This window comes from Mus musculus, chromosome 6, assembly GCF_000001635.26.
Source record: "Mus musculus strain C57BL/6J chromosome 6, GRCm38.p6 C57BL/6J".
NCBI lineage: Eukaryota > Metazoa > Chordata > Mammalia > Rodentia > Muridae > Mus > Mus musculus.
In genome coordinates this window covers 66608578-66632823 of record NC_000072.6, presented here as the reverse complement: position 1 = coordinate 66632823, position 24246 = coordinate 66608578, and the positions used below count along the sequence as shown (strand labels likewise).

Genomic DNA, 24246 nt, shown 5'->3' with positions numbered 1-24246 from the left:
CTTGATTTTCTTGAGTTTTGCAAATTGTATCTTGGATGTGCTATGTTTCTGATCTAATATCCTCTTATCAGTGAGTGAATGCATAGCTAATGACTTCATTTGTAATTGGGTTACCTCACTAAGGAGGATATCCTGCAGTTACATCCATTTATCCAAGAATTTTAAAAATTCACTGTTTTTCTTTATTTTTTAATATATTTTTATTTGGTATTTTCCTCATTTACATTTCCAATGCTATCCCAAAAGTCGCCCATAACCCCCCGACTCACCTACCCACCCACTCCCACTTTTTGGCCCTGGCGTTCCCATGTACTGGGGCATATAAAGTTTGCATGTCCAATGGGCCTCTCTTTCCAGTGATGGCCGACTAGGCCATCTTTTGATACATATGCAGCTAGGGTCAAGAGCTCCAGGGTACTGGGTAGTTCATATTGTTGTTCCACCTATAGGGTTGCAGATCCCTTTAGATCCTTGGGTACTTTCTCTACCTTCTCCATTGGGGGCCCTGTGATCCATCCAATAGCTGACTGTGAGCATCCACTTATGTGTTTGCTAGGCCCTGGCATAGTCTCACAAGAGACAGCTATATCAGGGTCCTTTCAGCAAAATCTTGCTAGTGTATGCAATGGTGTCAGGGTTTGGAGGCTGATTATGGGATGGATCCCTGGATATGGCAGTCTCTAGATGCTCCATCCTTTTGTCTCAGCTCCAAACTTTGTCTCTGTAACTCCTTCCATGGGTGTTTTGTTCCCAATTCTAAGAAGGGGCAAAGTGTCCACACTTTGGACTTCGTTCTTCTTCAGTTTCATGTGTTTTGCAAATTGTAACTTATATCTTGGGTATTCTAAGTTTCTGGGCTAATATACACTTATCAGTGAGTACATATCATTTGAGTTTTTTTGATTGGGTTACCTCACTCAGAATAATGACCTCCAGGTCCAACCATTTGCCTAGGATTTTCATAAATTCATTCTTTTTAATAGCTGAGGAGAACACCATTGTGTAAATGTACCACATTTTGTATCCATTCCTCTGTTGAGGGGCATCTGGGTTCTTTCCAACTTCTGGCTATTATAAATAAGGCTGCTATGAACATAGTGGAGCATGTGTCATTCTTACTAGTTGGAACATCTTCTGGATATATGCCCAGGAGAGGTATTGCGAGATCCTCTGGTCCAATTTTCTGAGGAACATCCAGACTTGTTTCTAGAGTGGTTGTACAAGCTTGCAATCCCACCAACAATGGAGGAGTGTTCCTCTTTCTCAACATCCTCACCAGAATCTGCTGTCACCTGAATTTTTGATCTTAGCCATTCTGACTGGTGTGAGATAGAATCTCAGGGTTGTTTTGATATGCATTTCCCTGATGATTAAGGATGCTGAATATTTTTTTCTTTCCATTTTTTATTAGGTATTTAGCTCATTTACATTTCCAATGCTATACCAAAAGTCCCCCATACCCACCCACCCCCACTCCCCTACCCGCCCACTCCCACTGAATATTTTTTTCAGGTGTTTCTAAGTCATTCAGTATTCCTCAGGTGAGAATTCTTTGTTTAGCTCTGAGCCCCATTTTTTAATGGGGTTATTTGATTTTCTGGAGACTATCTTCTTGAGTTCCTTATATATATTGGATATTAGTCCCCTAACTGAATTAGGATGGTAAAGATCCTTTCCCTATTTGTTGGTGGCCTTTTTGTCTTATTGACGGTGTCTTTTGCCTTACAGAAGCTTTTCAGTTTCATGAGGTACCATTTGTCAATCCTCGATCTTACAGCACAAGCCATTGCTGTTCTATTCAGGAATTTTTCCCCTGTGCCCATATCTTTGAGGCTTTTCCCTACTTTCTCCTCTATAAGTTCCACTGTCTCTGGTTTTATGTGGAGCTACTTGATCCACTTTAGATTTGTACTTAGTAGAAGGAGATGGGAATGGATCAATTTGCATTCTTCTACATGATAACCACCAGTTGTGCCAGCACCATTTGTTGAAAATACTGTCTTTTTTCCACTGGATGGTTTTAGCTCCCTTGTCAAAGATCAAGTGACCATAGGTGTGTGGGTTCATTTCTGGGTCTTCAATTCTATTCCATTGATCTACTTGTCTGTCACTCTACAAGTACCAGGCAGTTTTTATCACAATTGCTCTGTAGTAAAGGTTTAGGTCAGGCATGGTGATTCCACCAGAGGTTCTTTTATCCTTGAGAAGAGTTTTTGCTATCCTTGGTTTTTTCTTATTCCAGATGAATTTGCAGATTGCTCTTTCTAATTCATTGAAGAATTGAGTTGGAATTTTGATGGGGATTGCATTGAATCTGTAGATTGCTTTTGGCAAGATAGCCATTTTCACAATGTTAATCCTGCTATTCCATGAGCATGGGAGATCTTTCCATCTTCTGAGATCTTCTTTAATTTCTTTCTTCAGTGACTTGAAGTTCTTATCATACAGATCTTTCACTTCCTTAGTTAGAGTCACGGCAAGGTATTTTATATGATTTGTGACTATTGAGAAGGGTGTTGCTTCCTTAATTACTTTCTCAGTCTGTTTATTCTTTGTGTAGAGAAAGGCCATTGACTTGTTTTGAGTTAATTTTATATCCAGCTACTTCATTGAAACTGTTTATCAGGTTTAGGAGTTCTCTGGTGGAATTTTTGGGGTCACTTATATATACTATCATCTGCAAAAAGTGATATTTTGACTTCTTCTTTTCCAATTTGTATCCCCTTGAGCTCCTTTTGTTGTCAAATTGCTCTGGCTAGGACTTGAAATACAATGTTGAATAGGTAGGGAGAGAGTGGACAGCCTTTTCCAGTCCCTGATTTTAGTGGGATTGCTTCCAGCTTCTCGCCATTTTACTTTGATGTTGGCTACTGGTTTGCTGTAGATTGCTTTTATCATGTTTAGGTATGGGCCTTGAATTCCTGATCTTTCCAAGACTTTTATCATGAATGGGTGTTGGATTTTTTCAAATGCTTTTTCAGCATCTAACGAGATGATCATGTGGTTTTTGTCTTTGAGTTTGTTTATAAAATGGATTACGTTTATGGATTTTCTTATATTAAACCATCCCTGCATCCTTGGAATAAAACCTACTTGGTCAGGATGGATGATTGTTTTAATGTGTTCTTGGATTCGTTTAGCAAGAAATTTATTGATTATTTTTGCATCGATATTCATAAGGGAAATTGGTCTGAAGTTTTCTATCTTTGTTGGATCTTTCTGTGGTTTAGGTAACAGAGTAATTGTGGCTTCATAGAATGAGTTGGGTAGAGTACCTTCTCCTTCTATTTTGTGGAATAGGTTGTGCAGAACTGGAATTAGATCTTCTTTGAACTCTGCACTAAACCCATCTGGTCCTGGGCTATTTTTGGTTGGGAGACTATTAATGAGTGCTTCTATTTCTGTAGGGGATAATGGACTGTTTAGATCCTTAACTTTATCCTCATTTAACTTTGGTACCTGGTATCTGTCTAGAAATTTGTCCATTTCGTCTAGGTTTTCCAGTTTTGTTGAGTATAGCCTTTTTTAGAAGGATCTGATGTTGTTTTGGATATCTTCAGGATCTGTTATGTTTCCTTTTTCATTTCTGATTTTGTTAATTAGGAAGCTGTCCCTGTGTCCTCCAGTGAGTCTGGCTAAGGGTTTACCTATCTTGTTGATTTTCTCAAAGAACCAGCTCCTCATTTGGTTGATTCTTTGAATAGTTCTTCTTGTTTCCCCTTGGTTAATTTCACCCCTGAGTTTGATTATTTCCTGCCATCTACTCCTCTTGGGTGAATTTGCTTTTTTTTCTAGAGCTTTTAGATGTGTTGTCAAGCTGCTAGTGTGTGCTCTCTCTAGTTTCTTTTTGGAGGCACTCAGAGCTATGAGTTTCCCTCTTAGAAATGCTTACATTGTGTCCCATAAGTTTGGATATGTTGTGGCTTCATTTTCATTAAACTCTAAAAAGTCTTTAATTTCTTTCTTTATTCCTTCCTTGACCAAGGTATCATTGAGAAGAGTGTTGTTCATTTTCCACATGAATGATGGCTTTCCATTATTTATGTTGTCATTGAAGGTCACCCTTAGTCCAAGGTGGTCTGATAGGATGCATGGGACAATTTCAATATTTTTGTATCTGTTGAGCCCTGTTCTGTGACCAATTATATGGTCAATTTTGGAAAAGGTCCCATGAGGTGCTGAGAAGAAGGTATATCCTTTTGTTTTAGGATAAAATGTTCTGTAGATATCTGTTAAGTCCATTTGTTTCATAACTTCTGTTAGTTTCACTGTGTCTCTGTTTAGAATGTGGTATGTTGAAGTCTCCCAATATTATTTTGTGAGGTGCAATGTGTGCTTTGAGCTTTACTAAAGTTTCTTTAGTGAATGTGGCTGCCCTTGCATTTGGATCATAGATATTCAGAATTGAGAGTTCCTCTTGGTGGATTTTACCTTTGATGAGTATGAAGTATCCCTCCTTGGTTTTTTTTTTTTTTATAACTTTGGGTTGGAAGTCCATTTTATTCGATATTATAATGGCTACTTCAGCTTGTTTCTTCAGACCATTTGCTTGGAAAATTGTTTTACAGCCTTTCACTCTGAAGTAGTGTCTGTCTTTTTCCCTGAGATGGGTTTCCTGTAAGCAGCAGAATGTTGGGTTCTTGTTTGTGTAGCCAGTCTGTTAGTCTATGTCTTTTTATTGGGGAATTGAGTCCATTGATATTAAGAAATATTAAGAAAAAGTAATTGTTGCTTCCTTTTAATTTTGTTGTTAGAGTTGGCATACTGTTCTTGTGTCTGTTCTTTTTGGTTTGTTGAGGGATTACTTTCTTGCTTTTTCTAGGGCGTGATTTCCATCCCTGTATTGTTTTTTTTTTTTTTTTTCTGTTATTATCCTTTGAAGGGCTGGATTCGTAGAAAATAATGTGTGAATTTGGTTTTGTCATGGAATACTTTGGTTTCTCCATCTATGGTAATTGAGAGTTTGGCTGGGAATAGTAGCCTGGGCTGCCATTTGTGTTCTCTTAGTGTCTGTATAACATCTGTCCAGGATCTTCTGGCTTTCATAGTCTCTGGTGAAAAGTCTGGTATAATTCTAATAGGCCTGCCTTTATATGTTATTTGACCTTTTTCCCTTACTGCTTTTAATATTCTATCTTCATTTTGTGCATTTGTTGTTCTGATTATTATGTGTAGGCAGGAATTTCTTTTCTGGTCCAGTCTATTTGGAGTTCTGTAGGCTTCTTGTATGTTCATGGGGATCTCTTTCTTTAGGTTTGGGAAGTTTTCTTCTATAATTTTGTTGAAGATATTTGCTGGCCCTTTAAGTTGAAAATCTTCATTCTCATCAACTCCTACTATCCGTAGGTTTGGTCTTCTCATTGTGTTCTCGACTTCCTGGATGTTTTGAGTTAGGATCTTTTTGCATTTTGTATTTTCTTTGATTGTTGTGCTGGTGTTCTCTATGGAATCTTCTGCACCTGAGATTCTTTCTTCCATCTCTTGTATTCTGTTGCTGATGCTCACATCAATGGTTCCAGATTTCTTTCCTAGGTTTTCTATCGCCAGCGTTGCCTCACTTTGGGTTTTCTTTATTGTGTCTACTTCCCTTTTTAGGTCTTGGATGGTTTTATTCAATTCCATCACCTGTTTGGTCTTGTTTTCCTGCAATTCTTTAAGGGATTTTTGTGCTTCCTCTTTAAGGTCTTCTACCTGTTTAGCAGTGTTCTCCTGTATTTCTTTAATTGAGTTATTAACATCCTTCTTGATGTCCTCTACCATCATCATGAGATATGCTTTTAAATCAGGGATTATCTTTTCGGGTGTGTTGGGGTGCCCAGGACTGGGCGAAGTGGGAGTGCTGTGTTCTGATGATGGTGAGTGGTCTTTGTTTCTGTTAGTAAGATTCTTATGTTTGCCTTTTGCCATCTGGTAATCTCTGGAGTTAGTTCTTGTAGTTGTCTCTGGTTAGAGCTTGTTCCTCAGGTGATTATCTTAGCCTCTATCAGCAGAACAGGGCGACTAGCTCTCTCCTGAGTTTCAGTGTTCAGAATACTCTCTGCAGGCAAGCTCTCCTCTTACAGGGAAGGTGCCCAGATATCTGGTGTTCGAGCCTGCCTCCTGGCAGAATTTGTGATCCACTTACCAGACGTCTTAAGATCCTGTGAAGGGTCTTGTGGGTAACTTGGGTGTGTCCGCAGACTCCGGACCCAAGCTACCCCTGTGCTGGAGTAGACTGGAAGGGACTTGTGACCCTGATCTGGCCGGGTTTTCTGCTTCCCTAATTAATGCAGTCTCAGGTCCCGCGCAATTGGATTGGAGCAGAAGCTGTGTTTCACTCACCAGAGGTCTTAAGATACCGTGGAGGGTCCTGTCGGTACCTTGTAGGTGTCCACAGACTCCGCGCCCAAGGTACCCCAATGCTGGCGTGGGGTAGAATAGACTTGTGCCCCTGATCAGGCCAGGTTTTCTCAAATTCGTTGTTTTTAATAGCTGAGTAATACTCCATTGTGTAAATGTACCACATTTTCTATATCCATTCTTCTGTTGAAGGACATCTAGGTTCTTTCCAGCTTCTGGCTATTAAAATTAAGGCTGCTATGAACATAGTAGAGCATGTGTTCTTATTACCAGTTGGAACTTCTTCTGGGTATATGCCCAGGAGAGGTGTTGCTGGATCTTCCAGTATTATTATGTCCAATTTTCTAAGGAACCTGCAGACTGACTTCCAGAGTGGTTGTACAAGCTTGCAATACACCCCCCCCCCCCCGCGCAGGAATGGAGGAGTTTTCCTCCTCCTCCCCATCCTCCCCAGCATCTTCTGTCACCTGAATATTTGATCTTAGCCATTCTGACTGTATTTCTTTGGGTGCTTCTCAGCCATTGGAGATTCCTCTGCTTGAATTCTCAGTTTAGTTCTATCCCCCATTTTTTGATTGGTTTATTTGAATTTTTGATGGTTAGCTTCTTGAGTTTTTTATATATTTCAGATATTAGCCCTCTAACATTTTTTCACAATCTGTATGTTGTTGATTTGTCTTATTGACTATGTCCTTTGCCTCACAGAACCTTTGTTCTTTAGAAAATTACCTCAGAGATGAAATGGTACATAAAATGGGAACTATAGAAGGATGTAAATATAAAGTTTAAATCAGTGTTTCATTATAATATGACATTATAAGTTAAAAGCAACAGTTTTTTCATGGCCTTGCCTTACTGTAGTGCACACCTGCGTCTTTATCCTTGGACCAAAATGATTTTCCTCGAACACAAATTTTTCTCATGTCTACTTTTCTTTTTAGTGTAAATGTAAAAACTCATTGTGTGTGTTATTATGCAATATTTACTTTTATGAGGAGTGAGCACATTCTATTTTTGATTCTAACTTCATTACATCTTTATAGCAAGGCAAGTATGACCATCTCTAAAATGTTCTTCTTAAAATTATTTGAATCAAATCAGGAGTTCTATAGAAACTTCATTGATTTTTTTTATATAGTATCACTACAAGATAGCACATTTTTGTAGGTCTGCAGAAATCTGCTCGAAAGGGTAGGACTATACCTAGTGATGGTTATATATGTAATAATAACTTAAAGCATATTAATAGTAGGAATCTTCCCTGAAATGTAATTTTTTTGGCCTTGCCTAAAGGATCAAATCCATCATAGCTTTTCAGACCATGGTGGACTCATCTCAGGAAGGTAACTTGCCGTTTTTTAGCTTCTCCCAGTTGGCTCCTGGCATTGGGTGTTGTTTTTCATATGCTCTTCACTTTGTACGTTGATACTGTCTCTCACTGTAATCTGGGACTTGCCAATAGGCCATAACAACTCTGGAATTAAGTGTTCACCACCGTGCCCCATCTCTTTAAAAGTTTCTTTTTCTCTTTTAGTGAAAATAGTTTTTTTTTCTTTTGTATTGGATATTTTCTTTATTTTCATTTGAAATGTTATCCTCTTTTCCGGATCCCCCACTTCGGGGAAAACCCTACCCCATCCTCCTTCTCCCTGCTTCTATAAGGGTGTTCTTCCACCCACTCACCCAATCCCTTCTCCCTGCCATCTATTCCCCTACACTGAGATATCTATTGAGCCTTCAAATGATCAAAGGCCTGTCCTCCCATTGATGCCTGACAAGGCCATCCTCTGCTACATCTACTGCTGGAGCCACATGTACTCCTTTAATGATGGCTTAGTCCCTGGGAGCTCTGGGGTGATCCAATTTGTTGATGTTTTTCTTTCTATGGGGTTGCATACTCCTTCAATTCCTTCAGTCCTTTCTCTAACTCCTCTATTTGGACCCTGTGCTATGTATAGTTTTTGTCTGTAAGCATTTGCCTCTGTATTTGGAAGGATCTAACAGGTCCTCTCAGGAGACAACCATATCAGGCTCCTTTCACCAAGTACTTTTTGGCAACCACGATAGTGTCTGGGTTTGAAAAACTGTATATAGGATGGATCCCCAGGTGGGACAGTATACGGATGGCCTTTTTTTTTTTTTTTTTTTTGGTCTCTGCTCTGTACTTCAAATCCATATTTGCTCCCATGAGTATTTTGTTCCACTTTCTAAGACAGACAAAAGCACCCATAGTTTGGTCTTTCTTCTTCTTCTTCTCTTTTTTTTTTTTTTTAGTTGAAGGATACAAATTAATTATTTTATGATACCAGAGATCAGTCAACATGGTCTTGCTTAGCTAAAACAGAAGTGCTGGCAAGTCTGTATTTTTTCTGGATGCTCCGCGGAGGTACTCTCGTTTCCTTGCCTTTTCTGACTTCATATTCTTCTCTTATTCTTTGGCTCATGGCCCCATTCCAAGTGCAAAGCCAGCAGGCACTAGCCATGGCTTTGTTTTGGTTCAAACTGTTTCTCTGCTTTCTGCATTACATTTCCTTATCTGACTCTTTTGTGTGCCTCTCCTCATATATCAGCAGGTTCCGCTCCACCATTTGGAACAACTTTCCTGTCTCTAAGCCCGTCACTTCCTCACACATTCCATTGCTTTTGTATGTTAGGATATGGGCATGGTTGGGGGGGATCAGTACTAAGCTCACCACATTCTGATAATGTGCTGAGTAATTTTTTTTAAAGGGCAGCTTTAATGCCAATGATGGGGTCCTATAACAAGACTAGAAATACAGAGGATTTGGACATGATGTAAATATTGATGAAAAATTTAGAACTGATGAAAATATTGTGTCTGTCACTGGAAAAGAGATGATAGAAATACACACAGCACAGACTTTCGAGGATGAGATGAAATAATGAACGAGAAGGAGCCAGCCTCATGCTAGGCAAATAGAGACACCAGGTAAAAGCTCACTGGTATCATGATCATGACCTTTCATAGGACACCAATGCCAAATGACAGCTCAGCAGTTCTGTGCCTCTTTTGGTGACAGAAATACCATTGTGTAGTTCAAAGTTATTGACCTCGGCCTATAGAAAGGCTAGGAACACAGGGCCCCCAATGGAGGAGCTAGAGAAAGTATCCACGGAGCTGAAGGGGTCTGCAACCCTATAGGTGGAACAGCAATATGAACTAACCAGTACCCCCAGAGCTTGTGTCTATAGCTGCATATGTAGAAGAAGGTGGCCTAGTCGGCCATCATTGGGAAGAGAGGCCACTTGGTATTGCAAACTTTATATGCCCCAGTACAGGGGAACGCCAGGGCCAAGAACCGGGAGTAGGTGGGTAAGGGAGTGGGGCGGGGGGAGAGTATAGGGGACTTTCGGGATAGCACCTGAAATGTAAATGAAGAAAATAGCTAATAAATTTTTTTAAAGTATGTATAACATAGAATGAGTCCAGAATAACGTAAAGTGATTATGCTCTGAGGTCACGGGTCTGATTTTGAAACTTGATTCAACATTTCTAGTTGAATGACGAGGAGAATGTTGTTTTCCAATTTCTTTTTTTTTTTGTTATTTTTAAATATTTTTTATTAATATGTATTTTCCTCAATTACATTTAGAATGCTATCCCAAAAGTCCCCCATACCCTCCCCCCACTTCCCTACCCACCCATTCTCATTTTTTGGCCCTGGCATTCCCCTGTACTGGGGCATATAAAGTTTGCATGTCCAATGGGCCTCTCTTTCCAGTGATGGCCGACTAGGCCATCTTTTGATACATATGCAGCTAGGGTCAAGAGCTCCAGGGTACTGGTTAGTTCATATTGTTGTTCCACCTATAGGGTTGCAGATCCCTTTAGATCCTTGGGTACTTTCTCTACCTTCTCCATTGGGGGCCCTGTGCTCCATCCAATAGCTGACTGTGAGCATCCATTTCTGTGTTTGCTAGGCCCCGGCCTAGTCTCACAAGAGACAGCTATATCAGGGTCCTTTCAGCCAATGCTTGCTAGTGTATGCAATGGTGTCATCATTTGAAGGCTAATTATGGGATGGATCCCTGGATATGGCAGTCTCTAGATGGTCCATCTTTTTGTCTCCCCTCCAAACTTTGTCTCTGTAACTCCTTCCATGGGTGATTGTTTCCAATTCTAATATGGGGCAAAGTGTCCAAACTTTGGTCTTCGTTCTTCTTCAGTTTCATGTGTTTTGCAAATTGTATCTTATATCTCGGGTATACTAAGTTTCTGGGCTAATATCCACTTATCAGTGAGTACGTATCATTTGAGTTCTTTTGTGAGTGTGTTACCTCACTCAGGATGATGCCCTACAAGTCCATCCATTTACCTCGGAATTTCATAAATTCATTCTTTTTAATATCCTGGGTTTTTGATTATTACAAATGAAATTGCAAATTACTCTTTCCAACTCTGTGAAGAATTGGTTTGGAATTTTGATGAAGATTTCATTGAATCTGTAGATTGCTTTCAACAATATGGCCATTTTACTATATTAACCCTGCCCATCCATGAGCATGGGAGATCTTTCCATCTTCTGAGGTCTTTTGCCACGGACTGGCCCAAGTTGGCCTCTCTCAATCCATGGAGAATCAGGGGTTCTGGCAAGTGTGCATAGAGCTGGTGAGAATTTACAGACAGACAGAGACAGGAGAGAGTGTGCTGGATCTGAATGTATTTTGTCCAAATGAACACCAGACTTTTAATACAGAAGAAAAATAAGAAAAGCCAGGTGAATACTTCCACTAAGTTACAGTGACACAAAACAAAAAGAATGCATACATAAAAAGATGGGAGAGCCAGGCCATGTTTACAACTTAATTAAAAAGATCAGATAAACACTGGAGCCAGGTGAATGCTCTGATGCAATGCTAGTCTATTGTTAAGCCCACCACCAGGGGTTCTTTAGTAAATACCTGATTATGGTATTTCTCTGAGCCTAGTGAAGAAACCCACCTATTTCCTAGGCCATTGTGTATTCCTTTGTTTTGGTGTGACTCCACTATTGTGACTCCACTATTGTGTGTGTTAGCTCTGAAGGCAACACTGTTGATTTTTGGTGTTATTTTGTTTTCAGGAGTACTTTGTGCTTTAATAATTATCATGTGTATTCTTTCTACAGTTTCTCCGATATGCCCATTTCTCTACTTAGCCCAAAACAATGCTTCCTGCATCTTCTCTAGATTTGGCTTATTGAACATAAAAATTTTTAGAGGCTGTTTATATTATGGAAAAATGTTCCTTCTTCTCCAGTCATCTCACTAGTTTTGTTGAATATATAATGTCAGGTTGGCTGTCCCAGTCCTTTAAGACTTGGATTGATTGTATTTCTGTGGTTCTTTCGGCTTTGAACTGTCCCACTGAAAAATCGACTGTTCTTTTTGTGGGTTTTCTTTTATTTATGATTTGTAGCTTTTCTCTTGCATCATTCAATACACTTTCTTTGTTCTGTATAATATGTATACATAGTTCTTGACTATGAGATACCATTGAGATTTTTTTCCAGTTTTGTTCATTTGGTGTTCTGTGTATTTTTTGTATTTGTATGGATATGTCTTTTCATGATTTAAGGGAGTTTTCCTCTTAATGAAGATTAATGCCATTGAGTGGAGGTTCTTCTCTTATCAGGTGTGCCTCTAATTTCAAGGTTTAGATTTTTCAAGTTGTCTCATGTTTCTTGTGTGTTGTTTTCCTGTGTTTTATTTATTTATTCATATTATGTATTTATTTATGTATTTATTTATTTGGTTGATATCTTTTATCTTAACTTTGGGATCTGATATTCTGTATTCTGCTTGATTCTTTCTATTTATAATGCTTTCCTTTGAATGTTCTAGCTGAGTTATTGGGTATTTCAGTGTCTTCTTTATTTCAGACAGGGAATGCCATATTAATCTGGTACCCTGGTTATTGAACCTAGGCTAAATCTGGTGGTAGTTTGTAGAAAGGTTGTGGATAAGGAGGTTCGGTAATCACTAAGCTAGACCCTGGTGGAAACCATGGGGACTCTGGAAATGGAGTGGTTTATTTGGTGTACCACAAAGAATTCTATGTGTAGACGCAGATAGTTGAGTCCTAGAGGACGTCTTGAGATGGGTTGTGTTATAGGGAGAATTATGATATTTTTCAGTTTAGTGGAATATATATTTTAAAGGAATTCCTTTATTATATTCTTAGTTTCATGGGTGTTTGATGTATCACCTCCCTTTTTGGGTCTAATATTCTCAATTTTTTGTGTCTCTCCTTTTTTTTCCTCTTTAGCTAAGGGCCTCTCAATCTTGATAATTTTTTTGAAAGAACCAACACATCTGCTCATTGATCTCTTGTATTAATTTCATTTTCCATAATTTCTACATTGTTGCCCCTCTACATTTTCCTGACTCTCCCCCACCAACTCTCTCCTTCGCAGAGTCATGCACTTTTCTAGGAGACATTTTGTAAATACATTACACGTGATATTTCTTGAAAAGATAAACATTTAAATAAAAACAATCATAAATTTCTGTCACATTTTAAATTGTGGATTTCCCTTTACTTAGCCTCCTTGCACTTTATTCTGAGCTGATATCCTATTGGAAGAATTCTACTTTTTATTGAAAAAAATAAAAGTCACCTGCTGTCTTAGTCAGGGTTTCTATTCCTGCACAAACATCATGACCAAGAAGCAAGTTGGGGAGGAAAGGGTTTATTCGGCTTACACTTCCATGCTGCTGTTCATCACCAAAGGAAGTCAGGACTGGAACTCAAGCAGGTCAGGGAGCTGGAGCTGATGCAGAGGCCATGGAGGGATGTTCTTTACTGGCTTGCCTCACCTGGCTTGCTCAGCCTGCTTTCTTATAGAACCAAGACTACCAGCCCTGAGATGGTCCCACCCACAAGGGACCTTTCCCCCCTGATCACTAATTGAGAAAATGCCTTACAGTTGGATCTCATGGAGGCATTTCCTCAACTGAAGCTCCTTTCTCTGTGATAACTCCAGCTGTGTCAAGTTGACACAAAACTAGCCAGTACACCTGCTCTTTCTGTTTTCACTATTTCTTTATTGGATGTGCACTTTCATTCCACATGTGCATGTGTAAATGTGCAGGTTAGTGACCTACTTATGGATGTTCTCTCCTTTTACTATGTGAGTCCTTGGGCTTGAATGCCTGTGATGAACCTTGGTGAAGGATGCCTTTGCCCCATTGGTTCATCTTGTCTCCCTAAATGTCACCATTGAAGCAGAGGATGAATTTGAATTAAGAGAATAACAAGGTGGCAGTCATAATTAGAGCTTAAGTAGCTTTATTATAAACTAGAAAAAAGGAGTCACTGACAGTTATGTGTCAACACCAAGAGACATTTGTCAGTTCCTTCTTTATCTGCGTATGTGATATAAAGTATCCTGTTAATATAATCACCAGAGTTGGCCAAGGAGTAGGCATGGAAGAACAGTGCATAACAGGAGCCTGGAGGCTTATGTCTATACGGTGGAAAAGGGAAGTTTTCTATTCCTCCTGATGGGGAAATGCAGCATGATCTCCCAGAAGCCTCAAACTGGCCATGTAGCAAAGGACAGTCTTGAATATCGGATCCTCCCACCACTACTTCCTGACTGTAGTAATTACATATGTGTACATTACTATGTGTGGTAATACATACAATAGTTACTGTTATGTGGTGCTGGATTTCAAACCCAGATATTAAACCTTTGTGCATACAGAGGTACACACCCTATCAACTGATGCACATCCCAGCCCCACAGCCCTTTTCTACTGACAGTACAGTTGCATTACTTCACTACTGTGTTCTCTGTAAGAAAGATAACTTTTCCTAAGTGTGTTTTTAGAAGGTGATGTGTTTGTAATTTTAGCATCACTGTTATTAACTTCTAGATGACATCCTGAAGTATGGAGGCTACTAGGAAGGTGTTGCAAGCAGGAAGGATACCTTGGGGAATCTGAAATGTCTTTGTACTTCTGTTAAAGGAAATGTTATTATTGTTACTTTTGTTGTGTTCACAAGGACAGGGATCAGTTAATCCACACAGACAGATATGGCCTGGAGAGAATAGCTCACACATGGGAAACCCAGAGCTCAGCTGTTCCTACTCTACTGTTCTCCTGGAAGTAGGGAAGTTCACTTTTCCATTTGATGGTGCCACTTTGTGACAACCTCTAGGTCAGAACTGCCTTCTCCAGATGACACCATAACTATGGGTCTAGAGGGAGATGAGCTGATGACATTCCTTCCTTATAACTACTTCTTAGGGCCTCATTCTGTAAGGATGTTCATCAAAGGCCCAGCTGGTGAGTGTTTCTTTTTCCTTTCATTAATAGGGAGAGCTGTAAGTAGGTGGTAGAATAAGAACAGGATTCTGTAATAAATGTTTAAGAATTCTATGCTTAGAATTTTACTTTTGAGCCATTCTGTAACATAAGCAAGCAAACAGAACAGATTCTTGTAGACATAGAAATATCAGTGTAATGATTCATAAGTAACATAGATTTCACCTAATGTGGTTTTAAGATATTAAATACATGACAGTAAAAGGGAACTGTGGAAAGTATGGGGGTCGAGCAGAATGGTGGGTAGAGACAGGAAAGTCTCTCTTAGATCTACTCTGGATATTTCCAAAGTATCTGGAAATCTCATCTTACTTATTTACTAAATCCTTGAAAAATTATTATTCCATAAATGTAAGCTTGCAGATTTCAGTAAGAGTCTGAATTAAAATAAATTTAGTTTTAATTTTCAAGTTTTCTAAATCAAACTTTTTAACTTTGATGTTGATTTAATAGGGTAAGTTTTTCATTAGCCATGAGAAGAATATTTGGAACTCTTGAATAGTATAAAATTATTTAAAGTCGAAATGATCAATGCTTGTTCTAGTAGTTACAAACTACAAAGCTTGAGAAAATACACATTCATAAAAAAAGAAGTACATTTATGTTTAGCTCCTGATTAATAAAAGTCCATTTTTATTTTGCTAAAATCGTCATTTACTAATATATAATATAATATAGAATATATATGAGAATAAAATAATAAATGAAGTCAGGTTTGGTGTCACAGTTCTATGATCCCAGCCCTTTCAAAGCTAAGGCAAGAGCATCATTACTTTGATTAGAAAGTAAGAACCTATCTCTCACTCACAGAAAAATACAAAAAAAATCAAAGTAGAAAAAAATATAATGTAGACTTATGACTTCATTGTCAATAAATGGAACAAAATAATGCCATAACTTTTTCAAGTCACGGGTCAAAGAGTATCGATATGACAAAAAAAACAGCAGATATAAATATGAGTTTATGCTCATAAGCATTACAGAATTTTCAGTTTGTTTGAAGAACTTACATTAAAAAGTCTGCACTAGTACAATAGGCAGGGCCCAAGATCTGATGAAGTCAACCAGAAAATAGATGAGAGATTCTCGATTTTCCTTAATGGTCATTTTATTTAACAAAAATGTTTTATATAACTCAGTTTTCCACACAAGTGGTGTGCAGTTATTCATGTTAGCAGCACTGGCATGCAGTATGCTATTTATCTATTCTTGCATCCAGTATTCCAGTAATGTCAAACAAACACAAAGATACCCACCCACCCACACACACCAACATCTCTACACACACACTACCCAGTAAACATTTCCACATCTTTCACAAAGTCACACTATGCAACTTTTGATAAACCTCTGAGTGTGATTTCTTCCCCACAATCTCTGCAGGAACACTTCTGCTGCTGCTCCTTCATCTCAGGGGAACTGGCTTGTAACTGTGAGACTGTTATTCTAATCAGCTTCTTGTGCCTTCAGGTACACCTGCACTAAACTCAATTTCCAAAGAATAATTCATGCATTTAAGTTATTTAAGAGGATCAGGTAATAGCTGTGAATTTCTACCTAATTAATAAGTGATCAGGATTAATCCATGCTGTCTATATATTTTACAAAGATTCCATGGAACTAGCTTTGGTGGCAAAGGTCTTCATCTCCTGAGAGTTATGAAGACTTACTCTTGCTGCTGACAGTGGACCATACATCAACCAACATCATCTATTTTGTCACCTAAAAGTCACATATTCACTTCTGGTTCTCTCTGAGCAGTCATACAGCTTTTTGGCTATTACTTACTTCATATAGTAAATCTTAAAATGGTAATGAAACCTTTGATGTAGTATATTTGTATGTTTCTTATCTTATTAAATCTCCACAAAGCAGTAGGCAAAGATCACCAGAAATTGATCAAACAAGACTATTCTAAAATCAAATACTGATATGAAGGGTGAATTGGTTTTTCTTGGAAGCATGTAGAGCTTTGGAGAGAGCAGCTGTTGGTCTCTTTTCTTTCAGATCTCTTCAGACAGATGCTTTCAGGCTGCTTAATCTTTTGGTCTGGGTCAATTTAATAGTGATGGCTTCTCCACTTATGAGCACGCTTTGGGTTTTATTACTTACAACTATATTTTACAATCTACACTAATGGGAAAGCCAGAAATAGTGACAACTATACTTCCAGTGGCTGCTCTGAATCAGCTGCAGTGTTTTCACACTGGCCTGAGCAGCCCAGACCTGCACACTATTACGGACTGCAAGGTTAGTGAGTGTCCAATGTATCACAATGGGTTCAATTCTTCTTAACACTGTATTACTTTGCAGACACTATCTGTGACCTTTCTTTTATTGTATAACTTCCTGATTAATATTATATTGGTATAAATGTTGTGATTCTTCAGTTATGGAACTTTGAGTGTCATCAAATAAAAATGTCTGCTAAATACTTAAAATTTAAATTAAACAACTCAGATTGGTGTAAACACCAGTAGCTTCAGCACTCAGGAAGCAGAAGTTAAAGGAACATAAATTTGAGAGCATCCTGAGTATATTGTACAGTCAAAGCTGCATCAGCAGAGAACAAAAGAGCAAAGAATAGTCAGAGCTCGAGGACCTGTAGGTCTCAGTTACGAGTGTTCCTAGAATGTGCAGACTGCTTAGATTGACCCTAGCATTGCAATTTCTTTTCAAATAAAACAAATGACATTTTTTTAGTGCATGCATATGCTAATAACTCAGTTTGTAGCAATGATAACTATGGTCTTTTTCTGGTGTAGTGAGCCCCAGAGAACGATGCCACTTGATGAATTCGAAGATGCATCATTTTTTGTATGTTGTAAACATTTGTAAAGCAATTGATATGAAGTAGAAATGTTGAAGTGTATAACTTTGGGATAAGAAAAAATAATTTCAGATTACTCTCTTTTATCTTATTACATTATCAACTTTATTTAGCTTCTAATTCATGCCACATATTTATAAATTATAGACAAATAATTAATAATAAATGATTATACATATATTGTTTGACCATTGCAACTTCAAAGTTGTAATTGGCCTACAGTTCTTACACTTTGGAGACCAACACTTGAATAAATACTATCCTGGAGCGTTTGTCATTTTATGTGTGTGTGTGTTTCCTGTATGTATGTCTGTGCACCACTTGAGAATATTATATTCGAGTCTTGGAGACAAACACTTGAATTAAAAATTATCCTGGAACTTTTGTCCTGTGTGTGTGTGTGTGTGTGTGTGTGTGTGTGTGTGTGTTTTCTGTATGTATGTCTGTTCACCACTTCCATGCCTGGATCAGAAGACAATGGATGCCCTAGAACTAGAGTTATAGATAATTATGAGCTACCAGGTCATTGCTGGAATAATCAAACCCAACCAATCTGCAAGAGTAAAAAGTACTCTTAAACTGAGCTATCTCTTCAGCTCCTGTCCTGGAGCTTTTGAAAAACAGAACGTCACAGTGCAGCTACTGTCAGTTTATGTCAGTAGAAGAATCAGATGTTTGGCTCTGGCAATTAGAATCAATCGATTTTCTTTACTAGATCAAGCAACAATCATGTAAATACAAAATGTATAACATACGGCTGTATACTCCTGGTGAGGTTTTAGAGTGACCTCATCACTAACTTTTGCAATATTTCCATAACATACATGCATCCATTATATTGTATATGTGGAGTATAATAGTGAACTTGAATGTATAATTGTATGTACTCTTTCTTACTCAAGAATCTGAGTGTAGTAGTTTTCTCTTTCTCAATCATAAGCTGAATTTAATGTACTGAATTAATTTGATAAAATAATAACACTGATAACCAGGCCAAATAACAAACATAGACACCAAAGGTAAGACTGTTGAGATAAATTGTAAAAAGTATTTGGGTGCTGGTGTTGTAAAATAACACTGGGAACAGTGTTTTCAGGAGAAGGAATATATTTTAAAAGAATAACTCTAAAACAGAATCTCTATCTGGTCATCATTGGTGAGTTCTTCTTTGTCATAATGTGTTGAAATCTGTGTGTGTCTTAGCATCACATGTTCTTTCTTACAGGAGGCTCCCAGCTCCACTTCTTCAGATGAGATTATGTAGCCTGTAGAAACTATGGAAATCAGGAAAATAAAATGAGACCATTGCCAGGATAGCGGTGGTGTGGTAGTTAACAATAGTGAGGTTACAAGGAATAGAAGGGTGCAAGTCATTTGATCAAGGAAACGGGCAAAGAGAGGCACCTTAGGGAGGGGGAGAGAGGAGAGGGTGGGAAGAGGGTAAAGGGAATTTTAAGACACAGGGATCTGAGAAGAGAAATGTAAAAAGGGCCTCCTTAGGGAAGGAGGGAGAGAGATACAGGAGAAGATGGGAGCAAGGTAATAGAGCAGCAAAACACAATTGCGGTGGTGGGGGAGTGGGAAAATGGACGGGGCAATCCTCACAAAAGTGGGAGGGAGAGTAGATAGGTAAAATAACAACAGGGATGGCTGGAAAGCCATTAGGAATCATACCGGTTAATGATGTACTTCCCCTTCACCACAAAAGAAAAGAAACCTAGTGTATGTGTTGAGCTGGCAGTTAGTTATTTAGACTTGAAGTAAAGTTTCACCAAAGGTTTATATGGGATGAGAACTAAACTGGGAGACATATAGGTCCATTTATAACCATAACTGATGGTTAACCATTTAATACGTGTGGAATTACACTAATAGTCTCCAACTATATCTATGTCTTTAATTCCAGACCCGAGAGATGTAAGATCTCTTGGAAAAAGAAATAAAAACAGATAAATTGATAAAGATATTTTGCTGAGTAAAACACTGGGGTTATTATGAATTGTCATTGTGATTCCTTTAGAAGTATTAATCATGACATAGAGAGCTGCAAAATAAGGCATAGGACAGTTATGGAATATGAGACTGATTTGATGTTTTCAATTTCTTTTGTGATTTTTTTTTTTTTTTTTGCCGAGCTCAGCATAGTTTTTGTTCATTTGTACAAGAGTGATTAGTGTTGTGTGCTCTTCATTATATTTTTAGGTGTTAACTACAAAATGAGGTGATTTAAATCAATAGGACTGGATTTCTAAGGTATGAGGCTCAGGTGTAATACGGGCACACAAAGTGTGCATTCTACATAGATGTGACTGGGAATGCATGCATTTTCTATACCATTCTATACAGAGAGGAGATACAAAGAGAGACTTATAGAAATGTAGGAAATAATGTCCAGTATGGAATTTCAACATGTAGAGACAGGTTAATCAAGATTAAGTAGCTAAATGATGCCTCAATGTAGGGGAATGCCAGGGCTGGGAGGTGGGAATGGGTGGGTATATTGAAGAGCACCCTCATTGACGCAATGAGAGGGAGGATAGGATATGGGGTTTCTGGAGGGGAAATGTGGAAAGGGGATAACATTTGAAATGTAAATAAATAAAATATCTAATTTAAAAAAAGAATAAGTAGCTAAAAAGAATAACTGTGTAGATATAACAACCAGAGAATCAAGTTTGATGTATATAATATTTCTTTCAGATATGTGGAACATGCTTCCTCTACGTTCTTAAGATGAATACACTTTCCAATTATGTTTTCATTAAATAATGTCTTTTATGTCCAAGCTGGACTTGGAACCCTAGCCAATATATTTCTTCTTTTTTTCTACACTATCATAATCCTATGTCACAGATCTAAGCCCATGGACTTGATCTCCTGTCAATTGACCTTCGTTCACATAATTATGGTCATTACTGGATGGGATATTTTTACTACAGACATGTTTGATTTACTGAACATTGAAAATGACTTCATATGTAAGGCAACTTCTTACTTAAACAGGGTGATGAGAGGCATCTCTATCTGCATCACCTGCCTCCTGAGTGTGTTCCAGGCTGTGACGATCAGTCCCAATACCTCTTTGTTGGCAAAATTTAAATATAAATTTAAAAAATACATGATCTCTTCTTTCTTCTATTTTTGGTCTTTCAATTTGTCATTCAGCATTAACAGGATCTTCTATACTGGTGCTTATACAAATGTGAGTGAGACCAACCAGTTGAAGGTCACTAAATACTGCTCACTCTTCCCCATGGACTATATCATCAAGGGATTGATTTCAACAATGACAGCCTTAAGAGATGTATTTCTTGTAGGAGTCATGCTGACCACAAGTGCATACATGATAATTATCTTGTTCAGACATCAGAGGCAATGCATGCATCTTCATAGCGACAGCCACTTGAGAGCCTCCCCTGAGAAAAGGGCCACCCACATCATCTTGCTGCTGGTGTTTTTCTATGTGGTCATGTACTGGATAGACTTCATCATGTCATCCAGAACAGTCCTTTTATGGATGTACGACCCAGTCTTGTTGACTGTTCAGAAGTTTGTGATAAATGCCTATCCCACAATTACTCCTTTGATACAAATCAGTTCTGATAACCGAATAAACATTATGATAAAAAATATGCAAAAAGTATGCCACCAGATATTTTTTAAAGTTTAATTTTTCTTTTATTTAAAAACAATTTGTTTATTTTATTCATATGTATTAGTTTTGGCCTGGCATGTATGCATGTGTGCATTCCTGGTATTCACAGAGGTCAGATGAGGTCATGGGATCTCCTGTATCTGGAAGTACAGACTGCTGTAACGTGCCATGCTGGTGCAGCACCAATAATTTTTTCCTCTAAAACACAGATATTTATTGTTCTTTTTTTAAAGTGTTTATTTCAGTTTTCAATTCCCAGGTCACACTCCATCACTAAAGAAAGTCAGGGCTGGAACTGAAGCAGAGGTCAGTGGAACAAAGAAGCTTACTGGCTTGATCCCCATGGATTGCTCAGCCTGCTTTTTTATCCCCCTACACTGCTCCCCACTCCATTGCTTAAACCCTGATCTGCTCACCCTGCTTTTATTTATTTCATATATGTGGGGACACTGTCACTGTCTTCAGACACAGTCGAAAGTGGCATCAGATCCCCATTACAGATGGTTATGAGCCACCATGTGGTTGCTGCGAATTGAACTCAGATCCTCTGGGAGAGCAGTCAGTTCTCTCAACCACTGAGCCATCTCTCCAGCCCCAGATTTTTCTTAAACTGTTCAATAGTTCAAGTAGCAAAGCAAATTCTTCATATTATTTAAATAGAATTTGTAGTATTATGCTTATTCATTCTTTTGACATTTCTGCTGCCAAGAAATATATGGTTCTTATTTTCATTGTACATCATAAATTCATATTTCCACAGGAACTATCTTAGTCCCTCCTTTTTACTCTATATCATAAATGTTACCTTGATGCTCATGTTACTCAAAAGATTACCCTTGCTAATAGTGACTTTCTAAAGCTTTTAAATATATATACATATATATATTTATTCTTAATAATCATGAATAGTCTAAATATTTGATTGTACTTTTAATTCTCATTCCTAATTACAATTTCTATGGTTTCATAACAGTTATGAGTATAATGTTACTAGTTTTTACTACTCATTAGGTAATAAGTACTTAATGAGTCTTATATGAAATTTACATTTGCCCGAATATTTGTACTTCACTTTATTCACCCTTACTGAAATACTGAAAAATAAAAATTGTGTACATATACATACATGACGTAGGACATGTTATTTGTGTATAGGTGTATGCATGTATACATACATGAAGGATGTGTGTGCATATGAACATGGAGGCTAGGAGACAACTTTGGCTTGCTGGGAGCCTTCTCGGCCTGGTTTGGGTTGAAGTGAGACATAGCCTCGGACATAGCTTTAAAGTCTGATGGTCTCTGGACTTAGTTTAGAGACTGATGGTCTCTGGCCTTCTAGCTCTCTAACTATACTGAATGCTTGCTGATAACTCCAAAAAATCCTGCAAACGTTCTTGCTTATTCTATACTTTAAAATTGCTGGAGTCTTTTCTCTGTGCTTTCTTTAACTCCTTATATCTCTCTATGCTTTATTTAACTCTTTATGCTTAAAGAAACACTAGGGAAACTTAGTTCTTTCTTACTGTTCTGTGCTTCCTTAAACACTGAAAACTTAGCTTTATTAACTCCTTATTACCCGTGCTTTAGTAAGCACTGATATCTGGAGATTAACACGTGCTGTTTAGCAGCAGGGAATTGAGTAAAAGGATTTATTGCTAGTGCTCCTTTCTCTGGTGAATCAGCCAGAAGCCTCTCTGGCTAAGCTGGGTATCTCTTTGTGAACCACATAGGAAGGAAAGGAAAGGAATTAAGATGCTTTATAGTAGTCAAATATGCACAGACACATGCATATTCATACCCCCACACTCTGGTCAGGGTTGACTGTAACAATCAACTCCACGACTATTCATACATGCTTACATAAATATATATAACTATGTACATACATATAGACAAACAAACATATACATTTGGATGGATGGATGGATGGATGGATGGATGGATTGGGGCAGAGCTCTCCAAGCCAAACTATACAACCAAAAACTTTATTTCTTTCCTCTGGTCTTTTTATATCTTCTTTGACGGAAAGTTCTTTTTTAAAATTTAACTAATTAATTTATTAACTAGTTATTTACACTCCAGATTTTATTCTACATCCCATACCTTCTCCCTGTACCCATTTCTCCATGTCCCCATAAGATGTCCCCACACCCCACTGCCCACAGCTCACTAGACCTCTAAACTCCCTGGGGTCTCCAGTCTCTTGAGGATTAGGTGCATCTTCTCGGCTTGAGCCCAGACCAGGCAGTCCTCTGCTGTATATGTGTTGGAGGCCTCATATCAGCTGCTGTATGCTGTCTGGTTGGTGGTCCAGTTTTTGAGAGATCTCAGGAGACCAGGTTAATTGAGACTGTCGGTTCTTCTGCAAGAGTCGGCCTCCTCAGCTTCTTCCAATTTTCCTGTAATTTAACCCCTGGGGTCAGCAGCTTCTGTCCTTTGCTTGAGCACAAATATCTGCATCTGACTCTTTCAGCTGCTTCTTGGGTCTTTCAGAGAACAGTCATGATAGGTCCATTTTTGTGAGCACTCAGTAGTAGTGTCAGGTCTTGGAGCCTCCCCTTGAGCTGGATCCCACTTTGGCCCTGTCACTGGACCTTCTTTTTCTCAGTCTCTTCTCCATTTCCATCCCTGCAGTTCGTTCAGACAGGAACAATTATGTGTGAGTTTTGACTGTGGGATGGTAACCCATCCCTCACTTTCTGTTTGAGGTGGGCTCTACAAGTTTTGTTCCCTACTGTAGGCATTTCATCTAGAGTCCCTCTCTTTGAGTCCTGAGAATCTCTCACCTCTGAGGTTTCTGCTACATCTGGAGGGTCCTCCCTACTTCCTGCATCCCCAAGTTGAATGTTTCCATTCTTTCTGCTGGCCCTCAGAACTCCAATCCTTTTCCCAAACCAATACCACATCATGTTCACCTCTTTCCCCACCATGTCCACATTCCCTCCAAGGTCCCTCTCTCCCTCCCTGCTTGTGATTGTTTTCTTCTGCCTCCTCCGAGATGTCCTCACAGGGCCCTTCTGCTTGTTGACATTTGTGAGTTTTGTGGACAGTATCTTGGGTCTTCTGTATCATTATTATTATTTTG

At 38.5% G+C, this 24246-nt stretch overlaps 1 protein-coding gene across 1 annotated transcript; it reads left to right on the top strand.

Moving 5' to 3' along the window:
- The first annotated feature begins 20255 nt into the window (after positions 1-20255).
- Positions 20256-21173, top strand: Vmn1r33 (vomeronasal 1 receptor 33). Its single transcript, NM_134169.1, has one exon. The coding sequence runs from the start codon at positions 20256-20258 to the stop codon at positions 21171-21173; it is 918 nt and encodes a 305-aa protein (NP_598930.1).
- The last annotated feature ends 3073 nt before the right edge of the window (positions 21174-24246 follow it).

What these genes read in the sequence shown, in the direction of transcription:
- Vmn1r33 (NM_134169.1), top strand. Translation starts at nt 20,256, where the DNA reads ATGTTTTCATTAAATAATGTCTTTTATGTCCAAGCTGGACTTGGAACC.